At 49.6% G+C, this 9,713-nt stretch overlaps 2 protein-coding genes across 4 annotated transcripts in view; both read right to left on the reverse strand.

Moving 5' to 3' along the window:
• The window catches only part of LOC130702069 (titin-like), an 80,355-nt gene that overhangs the window by 53,874 nt on the left and 16,768 nt on the right, over positions 1–9,713 (reverse strand). For all 3 annotated transcript variants that reach the window (XM_059497330.1, XM_059497331.1, XM_059497329.1), the window contains exons 2-10: positions 5,508–5,680; positions 4,957–5,423; positions 3,738–4,893; positions 3,115–3,658; positions 2,683–3,047; positions 2,199–2,620; positions 1,911–2,135; positions 609–1,850; positions 45–443 (exon numbers count right to left, since the gene is read on the reverse strand). In XM_059497330.1, coding sequence (XP_059353313.1) covers positions 45–443; positions 609–1,850; positions 1,911–2,135; positions 2,199–2,620; positions 2,683–3,047; positions 3,115–3,658; positions 3,738–4,893; positions 4,957–5,423; positions 5,508–5,679 — 4,992 coding nt within the window. In that variant the 5' untranslated portion in view covers position 5,680. The remainder of the gene's footprint in view (positions 1–44; positions 444–608; positions 1,851–1,910; positions 2,136–2,198; positions 2,621–2,682; positions 3,048–3,114; positions 3,659–3,737; positions 4,894–4,956; positions 5,424–5,507; positions 5,681–9,713) is intronic.
• On the reverse strand, positions 5,733–9,207 carry LOC132088413 (uncharacterized). The gene is made up of 2 exons (XM_059497336.1): positions 8,629–9,207; positions 5,733–5,866 (listed from the first exon to the last, which is right to left on the reverse strand). The coding sequence occupies exons 1-2, from the start codon at positions 8,810–8,812 to the stop codon at positions 5,748–5,750; spliced, it is 303 nt and encodes a 100-aa protein (XP_059353319.1). The 5' UTR covers positions 8,813–9,207; the 3' UTR covers positions 5,733–5,747.

Here is a 9,713-nt window from a genome sequence, read left to right on the forward strand (position 1 = left end):
ATAATTTGATATGAACCTCATCAAAATTGATGTGAATTTTTTACCTGGGTAGTCGAATCATCAACATCAGAGGGCCGTTGTTGGCGTGACGTATCTTCGAGATACTGGATCTGGCTGAGGGCCGTCTGATTCTGCGTCTCCCTGACGACCGATTTCTTAGAGTGGACATTCAATTGGCACGAAGTGACGGCCTGTCCGAGGGCGTTGGACGCCCGGCAGGTGTACGTTCCAGCGTCTTCTGGATAAGCGTACATAATATCGAGGGCGACGAATCCGAAGCTGTTGGTCTCTGTGAACCTCGAGCCGGACTTTAATGGCACGTTGTTGCGGAACCACTCGACCCTCATCGTCTGGTCCGAGACGGGAATCAAACGGCACTCGAAATGGGCCCTTTGTCCCTCCTTGATTTCGATCGTCTTCAACGACGTCGTAAAAACTGGCGCCTGATGTATGTTCCAGTCAAGTGTTGTGTGATCAATAATACACAAAAAATTATAGGTTAATTTAATTTAAACATAAATTTTATTTTTTTTTTAAGGTTAACATTCCGGCCAAATGGTCGGATTAAGTAAACGAAAACGAACTGTCTTTTTTAATTGCTTCATTACCTGAGTGCAAACTTCTTCAGTCTCTTCGGCCCGCTGGTATTTCGACCTGTCTTCCAGGTACTGCAGCTTGTCCATGCCGAGGCCGTCGCGCTGGGCGTCCGTCACAATCTGCTTAGACGACTTGCAAGATAAATTGACGGTCGTCTCGTCGACGCCGACCGCGTTCTGAGCCCGGCAGGTGTAGACGCCAGAGTCTTCGGCGATCAGACCGATAATGTCCAGGGCGACGTAGCCGAAATCGTGGATGGGCCGGAAACGGGAGCCGATAGTCACCGGGCAGCCGTTCTTGAACCATTCCACCTTCAAATTAGGGTCCTGGACGGGTTCCAGTTTGCATTCGAAATGGGCGTTTTGGCCCTCGCGGAGTCCTTCCTGGGGTTTGGGTTTGGTGAGGAAACGCGGACGGATCGAGACGGACTCGTCAATGTCCTCGCGGCGCTTGTAGCGCGAAGCGTCTTCCAGGTACTGGATCTTCTCCAGACCGCCTGGGTGCTGCGACTCGAGAATCAGCTGAGACTTGGCAACGACGCGGACGCTGCTCGACGTCACGGCCTCGCCCAGTTTGTTATAAGCGCGGCAGGTATAGACGCCAGAGTCCTCCGGGTAGACGCTGAGAATGTCCAGGGCGACATAGTCGAAATCGAAAGCCGGTCGGAATCGATGACCAGTGCGGACGGGCTGTCCGTTGACCAGCCAGTCGATCCTCATGGAAGAGTCTCCGACGGGGATCAGGCGGCATTCCAGGTGGATGTTGGTGCCTTCGACCGTTTCGATGTTGTGCAGGGGCTTGGTGAAACAAGGGATCTGCTCGATCGACATCTCTTCCACCTGTTTGCGGGTGTATCTGGAGGAATCCTCGAGCATCTGGATCTGTTCCCAGGCGCCTTCGTGCTGCGTCTCCGTCATGACGTCCGAGCGGCCGATGATGCGGACGCAGGCCGACGTGTGGGCCGATCCCAGGTGGTTGGTGGCTCGGACCGTGTACTCGCCAGAGTCCAGGGCGGTGCAGCCGATGACGTCCAGGGCGACGAATCCGAAATCGAAATAGGATTTGAAACGGGAACCGACCGTGATGGGTTTGCCGTTGAAAAACCACTCGACTCGCATCGTCGGGTCTCCCATCGGTTCCAGGCGGCATTCCAGGTGGACGTTCTTGCCCTCGCTGACTGGGCGCGGGTCGCTCAACGGGATGACGAAGATGGGACGCGACTTGGAGATCTCCTCAATGTCGTATTGCGGTTCCTGTAATTGTAAATGAAATTCATTTATTTTTTTGTTATTTCGCGTGTGAATTTTTAATACCTGGAATTTGGATTCCTCGAGGCGTTGAGCCTTGTCGTAAGCGGCGCGGTGCATCGACGTCGTATCGACGCTGCTACGTGTCTCTACCACCATCGTGGTTTCAGATTGAGCTTCGCCAAGGGCATTGCGGGCAACGACGGTGTAGGTACCGGCATCTTCAGATCGCACGTCCAAAATATCCAGGGCAACGTAGCCAAAGTCGTGGAACAGATGAATACGACTCGCCTATTTTTTTAGAATGAAAGAAATGAATATTCAAGTAGGCCCAAATTTAAAAATCGATTGTACCTGCATGATGACTTTGCCGTTGAAATACCATTCGACGCGCAGGGTCGGATCGCTCTGCGGCTCCAGTCGAATCTCGAAATGGGCCTTTTGACCCTCGACGATCTTGTTGGTGCCCTTGAGCGGTCCGAGGAAACGCGGCTTGATGGTGACGGTCGTCGTCGTCTCCTCTTTGCGGGCGTAGCGCGAGTCGTCTTCCAGGTAGCGGATCTTCTCCAAGCCCTCGGGGTGTTGCGTGTCGAGCAGAATGTCCTGCTTCGAGATGACCGTCAATTTGGCGGCGGTCGTGGCCTCGCCCAGCGCGTTCCGGGCGACGCAAGTGTAGACGCCGCGGTCGTGGATCGTGATGAACTTGATCGTCAGAGCGACGTAGCCGAAATTGAAGAAATTGGTGATGCGAGAACTGGCCTCCAATGGTTTTCCATCTAATTTGAATTAAATGTGCCGTTAGAAACTCATTTTAAAATTTCAAAATAAAAATGTTTACCTTTGAACCAGTGGACCGTCAGTTTGGGATCGCCGATGGGTTCAAGACGAGCTTCAAAGTGTGCAAAGCCTCCCTCACGAATTTCCAGTTGATCTTTGATGGGCGACTTGAACTCGGGCGGCGACGTGGCCTCAATCGGTTCCGGCTGGCCTCGCTGGGCCAGCGACTGCTGGTAAGCTTCCAATTCCTCAATGCGCTCAATGTAGCGCTGCTGTTCGGGGATGCCCAGGTCTCCGGTGACCGTGCCACGAGTGGCAACCTGGATCGAAGCCTGACTGACGGCCTCTCCTTGACGATTAATGGCTTTCACGGTGTACATGCCCGCGTCTTCGGCCCGCAAGTGCATTACATTCAATGCCACGTATCTGATTTTAATTTTGAGAAAACCTATTAATTCTGAATTTAAATTAATAGGAATTTATTTAAGATTACCCGAAATTGTAAATGGTGGTGATGCGCGAGCTGGCCGTGATGGAGCGTCCGTCCTTGTACCACTCGATCTTCATGTAGGGATCGCTGACGGGCTGAATCTGGGCCTCGAAATGGGCGTAAGAGCCCTCGTTCATCAGGCCGAGATCGTGGAGCGGCTTGACGAAAACGGGCCGGGCGCCGGACATTTCCTCGACCGAAGTGTTGCGCTGGTAGCGCGAATAGTCCTCCAACATTTGGATCTGTTCCAGCGACTCGGGATGCTGCGACTGCAGTTCCACCGTCGCCCGAGGGCCGACGCGCATCTCGGCGCTCGAATCGGCGTAGCCGGCCTCGTTGCTGACCCGGCAAGTGTAGACGCCGCTGTCCTCGCGGATGACGCCAATCAACAGCAGGGAAATGTATCCAAATCGGTACGTGACGGTAACTCTGGAGCTGGCCGCCAGGGGTTTTCCGTCGATAAACCAATCGACGCGCATGTTGGGGTCGCCGGCCGGATTGACTTTGGCTTCAAAGTAAGCCCGCTGGCCCTCGGCCAAGTTCACATCTGCGTAGGTTAAATTTTAAAAAGACTCAATTATTTATTTTGATTTGGAATGAAAAAAATAAAATGCGTTTTTTTAAACCTTTCAAAGGAAGGATGAAGATGGGCGCCTCATAAACACGTTCCTCTTCTTCGCGACGGGGCGCTTGAGGGCGCGCGCGCTCGACGTGTCGCAAGTAAATGACTTCGGGCTCGCGTTCCGGCTCCGGCTGGATGACTTTCGTCGGTTTGGGGAAGCGCATGGCTTTCGGCTGGCCGGAAAGCGGCTGCTGCTGGTCGACAAAGAGCCGGGCACGGGTGGCCGTCGATCCGGCAACGTTCTGAGCGGTACACTGGTACCATCCGGCGTCGGCCAGACGGGCGCAGGGGATGTCGAGAAGGCTGTTGCCACCTTCGTTGCTGATGGACAATTCCGGTCCGGCAGCGTTGACGGGCACGCTGTCTTTTTGCCAAGTGAGTTTGGGGATGGGCGTGCCGATGGCCCGGGCGTGCAGACTGACGGGCTCGCCCTCCTTGACGTGAATCGTCGTGAAACGTTCGACGAATTTCGGGGCGACGACTTGCTCGCGCTCAATGACCGACAGACGGACCTGGAAGCTGGACTCGCCTCCTTTATTGCGACCGACGCACTGGATGACTCCGGAATCCGCCAGGCCGGCGCCCGTGATCATCAGGGCGTGGTTGCCGGACTCGTTGACCAGGATTTTGTGCGTCGCGTCGTCCAGCAGCTGACGGCCGTTCAAGTACCAGACGACGTCCGGGTAGGGACGGCCAGTGATGCGGCAGTCGAAACGGACCATTTTACCCTCGCCGACTTCCTGGTCGGCCGGGACGCGGACGAATTGAGGCGGCAGGGCTTTGCCGCTGGGTTCGCCCGTCTCCATGACGACAGCATCATTTCCGGGACGTTCTTGCGAGGCCGTCCTGGCCACTTTGGCGGCAGTCACTTCACTGCTGGCCATGGCTGCGGCCGGACGAGACTGGGCGCGTTTATCGACAGGCGAGAATCCATTGCTGGGGCCGGAAGGTTCGACGGCCAAGAAAGCAGTTGAAACGATGCATCCGGCAGCGTTTTCGGCAAACAGTGTGTAATGTCCAGCATCCTGAGGTTGGACGTTGCGAATTTTGAGTGTGGCCAGGTGGTTGCTGTGCGTCAATTGGTGACGAGGTGATGGGTTCAAACGGGCACCGTTCATGAACCACGTCAACTTTGGCTTCGGGTTGCCTTGAAGCTTGGCCTGGAAATGTTCCATTTTGAAATGATATCAAAATTTAAACTGGTAAAACAATGGCATATTTACCTGAAAGGTGGCATCAGAGCCTTGGAGCAGCTTGGTATTGCGAGGCTGCTGGACCAGCTGGGGCGGGGCCAGCGGCGTCGTCAGCTGCTCGAAATCCGTTTCGGTTTCCGTCTCCGTCTCGGTCTGAAGATCCAACTGGGAGCGACGGGTGAGCGACTCGCGGAATTCGACTTCGCGCAGTAAACGGTACTCGAACGTGTCCACCTTGAAGTCGGCGTCGTAGAGCTCTTGCTGACTTCCGTTCGTCTGGTAAGAGAGCAGCTCGGTGTGAGCGCTGCGTTCGTGTATCTCTGGCAGATGTTGAGGAAAGTTGAGTCCTTCCGGCTGGATGTAAACGGTGCAAATGGCTTCGCCAAACTTGTTGACGGCCGTGCAAGTGTACTCGCCCTCGTCTCCCGGGCCGATGCGAGTGATCAGCAGAGACACTTTGCCCGTCGCCGGCTCGTATTGCATTTGGTATTTGCCACCTGAGAAAAGAATGTTGATGAGAAATGAGTTGACAGTGATGAAAACGAGTTCAAAAACAAATGATGATAAATTAGGACGTATACCGGTGGAGATGGGCTGGCCTTCGCGAGTCCACGACAATTCAGGCCGGGGATTGCCAGTCACTTTGCCTTCGAAAAAGGCATCGCCCCCCTGAGCGAAACGAGCATTGCGAAAGATTTGCTCAAAGACTGGTGGTGATCCGTCCATGATCATCGAAGGTCGGCCGCCGCTCATACTGTTTTGACGGGGAAAGATCGTGATTAAGTACACTCATAACTCATCAATAAGCAACATGAATTCCTTTAGAAAGCTGAAAAAAAAGAAACTTGCATCATCTGCTGCTGTTGTTGATATCCCTGTTGCTGGATTTGATGGCCTTGTTGCTGAATATGATGGCCCTGTTGCAGCATAGCACCCTGAACTGTAAAAGAACATGAATGTCAGAAACATCAGGTAACACGAAAACATCAAAAGTAGACTACGAGTTTGCTCTCCAAGTTCTTATGGCATATGCACAAATTTCAAAAGCAGGCATGAAGGTGTCTGTCCACGATAGGTGACTGAAAGTGATTGAGTCATATTCTGTTGAACATGGAGGAGGCATTTCAAGTAATGGAGAATGATGGATGAGACTAAAATATACTACCTCGCTCGATTGGTTGTTCACGAGCAACAGTTTGGTGAGTGGGGTATGAATGACTGTCCCCACGACAACATCTGTCAGCTGCCATCGATAATAATTTAGTGCGAGCCCATCAAGTCGACTACAACTACTCTTGGCGCCCCTTTTTTTTCTGACTCTTGCACACACACACACACTGACTGTGTCTGTTTATTAGTTTTGGCTGCCATCTGATCAAACTATGGCGCCCGCGGCAGCTTATGTGTCTCGGAGGGGGAGAGAAAAAATATCCTTGTTCTTTTTCCAATATTACTTTGTAGGTCCTTGTCTTTTTGTTTTTTGAAAACTCTTTCGAAGCCAAGGGGCGATTCTGTCTATGGCCGCTAGATCGCAGCGTCTACAACGGGCATTCCACAACAATGGAATCTCGTAATAAATTCTTTCGTTTTTTCTTGTGACGACGAGTCTAATAATCATCATCCTGAACGCACATCCGCGTTCCATTTTCAGCCGTCCGGCACCAGCCCCAACAATGAAGAATTCACATTAAATAGGGTAATATAGAATGATGTTGTTGTTGTGGTTTAATGCTTGTGTAACGGTAAGAAGTTGGCGAAGATGGCCGGATGTGTGAAAGCGAGTACTCGTCACCCAACAAAGTTAAAAATATATATATCGTTGTTGTCCAACGAGATGCCCGCCGCAGCCAAGCAGCAAAGAACTGCAAAAGCCGCTGGTGATTGAGAGAGAGAACGCAGTCCGGGGTCCCGAAGAAAAGAGTGAGACCCCATCTCGCGTTTCTCGTGTCCATTTTTGGAACACGCTCTCTCAGCTGGGTAAAGTTCGAGACTCTCTCTCACACACACAGTGTGCTGGTAGATGTGATATATAAATTTAGCTCTGAGCCAAGGGTATATACCATTCTATACGTCGTAGCAGCAGGGGTGTATAGACACATTTTCTTGATTGTCTTGGATGTTCTTGTTTTCCTCGTGTGCAGGCACACCAAAGTGTACACTTCAGGAAGAAGTTGACTTTCTTCTCGTTTTCAATTCCTTCGTTACACGCTTGCCAGTTGTTCTTTTTATGATGATTATTAAAAGCCAAATGACGACGATCACCCAGGTTTGTAATGTTTAAACGGTCATCCAACTTTTCGATTCAAGGATGGCCTTCTCTCTTTTGCGACCTGGATCGGATTTGACTGGCCAACTTTCTCTCTGCTCTTGTCTCTCTTTTTATCGTCTTATTTTCTTCTTTTGATACTCTAAAAGGGCAAAATGATTTCTCGTTCAACTGCTGACAATGACCGAAAAAACCAACGTTGCAACAACGTGTTAAAACGTCATTTCGTCTGCTCCCCACTTGCAAGAAAAATTGGAAGATCAAATGTCTTTCACTGTTGGAAGTTATCCATCAGAATGGACAAGAGATATACCCAAAATTGACAGGCCACCTGACGTTTTTTTTCCTTTCCATCCTAGATCTTACGTATTGCCCTTTTAGTCGCTGGCCGTTCTGTGGTTCTAGCGAAACGTTCTGACCTTTTAAAGTCAAAGGTATGACTCACCTGTGTGTAAGAGAGAGTCTGCTCGCCGGTTTTTCTCTCTCTCTCTCTCCTACGTGTGTTACGCTGTTGATGCAAGACAGCACGAACAAACTCCTTAAAAGAGAAGTTTTTTTTTTTTTTCAGAAACGATTTGGGAGCCCCGGCGTGCGTGTATGTACGTATGCGTGTCATTAGCATAGATCGTTCGGGCTGTTGGCTTGGCTTTAAGCTTTAGCTACGCTTACACACAGGTCCCTGATGTGTTTCTTTTCTCTAAGCCCAGGTGTGTTTCTTCTTCGCGTTCAGATTTGACACCATTTTCTCTACGAGATGCGAAGAGTCAGTCATTCAGGCCGAGGGTGGATGCGATGGAGGAAACACGGATTCTTCCATCCCACCCGTCTTTATCCACATCTTCTTCTTTCGAGCTTTTTCTCAGACGAGGGAGAAACATTTTTTTTTTAAAGAAAAATAGCGCTCCAGGGATATTTTTTTTTTTGTCCGTCTCTTTTGACTTTCCCCTCCAAACATAACTATTCCTCTGGTTTTGAACCAAAAGGAACATACACCTCTCCGCTAGAGTATCGGGTGACGACCCACCACGAGCTGCGCTACTTTTTTTTTGTCTTTCCCCTTTTTGAACAAAAAAAAAAATAAAAACAATGAAGTAGCGAAATGATATCTCGCTATTTCTTTTTTTTTTTTTTGTGGTGTTTAAAATTAAAAAAAAAAAAGTTCTTTTCATACATTCTCCCGGAGAGATGCACAGGGTCGTTTTTCAATGGGTAACGCAAGCTTATCTCGACTAACGCTGATGGGAAGCTCAGCATCTATTTTTGGTGGCCCTGCACAGCGCACCCCCCCCCCCGCCCCTTACACACACACACCCAAAAATATTCCAGCTCACGACTTAAAAAAAAAAAAAATCTTGTCTTAGAAAAAAATCGGAAATCTCTCGTCTTAGGAAAAATCGCAATAAAATTATATAAAAATATGCAAATCAAAAACTAACCTCGATGAGTGGTGTTGGTGCTGTGCTGTTGAGAGGTGAACGTCTGCTGAGAGACGCGGGTCTCTTGGGCGCGAGTGTGCGATTCGCGGACGGTCGTCGTCGAAGCCGACGAACGCTGCTCCACAGTCCGCTGCTGGGCCAGCAGAACTTGCTGCTGGGACGGCACTATGGACCGCTGAGACATTTTTTTCTTGACTTTTCTTCGATTCCTTTGTTTGAGAAACCGGAACTGGCGCAGGAACACACAGAAACAACGGAAGAGAGCGGCAGCCCTAATTCACCCGCAAAAATTGCGTTTGATGTCGCCCTTCTTTTTTTTTGCGAAAATGATGATGTACCAGAGAACCTCTCAATTCCCTTAGTCACACGTTGCGAAAAAAAAAAAATAAATGTTTTTTTCTTGAGCTTTCTCTCCCTCCAAAAGAAATTTTCGTTTCTTTGGTTTTTTTTCTCTCTTCTTTTTCGGGATTGGAGCTCTCCCTGTTTCTTCTTCTTGTGTCCGTTCTTTTGTAAGTCAATCTAATGTAATGTAATGTATTCTAGCGTGTATGTATACGTGTTGCTCACGGTTCCAGCTCTGGGGGGCCACTGGAGCCGGTCCCGCTCCCACACGGTAAACTTATACACAAGGCTCCCTCCTCCTCCTCTTTCCTCCTCCTCCCTCCACCTTATTTCTTTTCTTTTCTCTCATTCTCTTACTATTCATCTTTTTTTTTGGAAATCTTTTTCTTTTCTTCGTCTTTCTCTTCGCATTTTCTTTTCAGTTTTCTTCTAGCGGGATTTGGAAGTTTGTTTCTCTCTCAGCTGACTCACGCCCGAGCCGTGTATGTGTGTCTATGCTTAAATAAGAAGGAAGCCTAGAGAAGGAGAGAGAAAAATGGAAGAAAAAAAAAAAAAAAGACTGGACCAGCAAAAAAAAAAAAAAAAAAAAAGAGCTGGACAGCTCGCTTACCGGCCGGCTCTGAACGCTTAATTCGTCTTAACCATCTTCTTTTTTTTTTTTGAAGGCTTCTTTAAAAAAAAAAAAAAACAATTGACACGATGACTTCATATTCATTTTTCCTTGTTTCTTTTCAAACTGTTGA

This window comes from Daphnia carinata, chromosome 10, assembly GCF_022539665.2.
Source record: "Daphnia carinata strain CSIRO-1 chromosome 10, CSIRO_AGI_Dcar_HiC_V3, whole genome shotgun sequence".
Classification (NCBI taxonomy): domain Eukaryota; kingdom Metazoa; phylum Arthropoda; class Branchiopoda; order Diplostraca; family Daphniidae; genus Daphnia; species Daphnia carinata.

What these genes read in the sequence shown, in the direction of transcription:
- LOC132088413 (XM_059497336.1), bottom strand. Translation starts at nt 8,812, where the DNA reads ATGTCTCAGCGGTCCATAGTGCCGTCCCAGCAGCAAGTTCTGCTGGCC. An exon ending in CACCAACACCACTCATCGAG is followed by an intron (nt 5,867 to 8,628) that starts GTTAGTTTTTGA and finishes GTTCTTTTACAG; the next exon opens with TTCAGGGTGCTATGCTGCAA.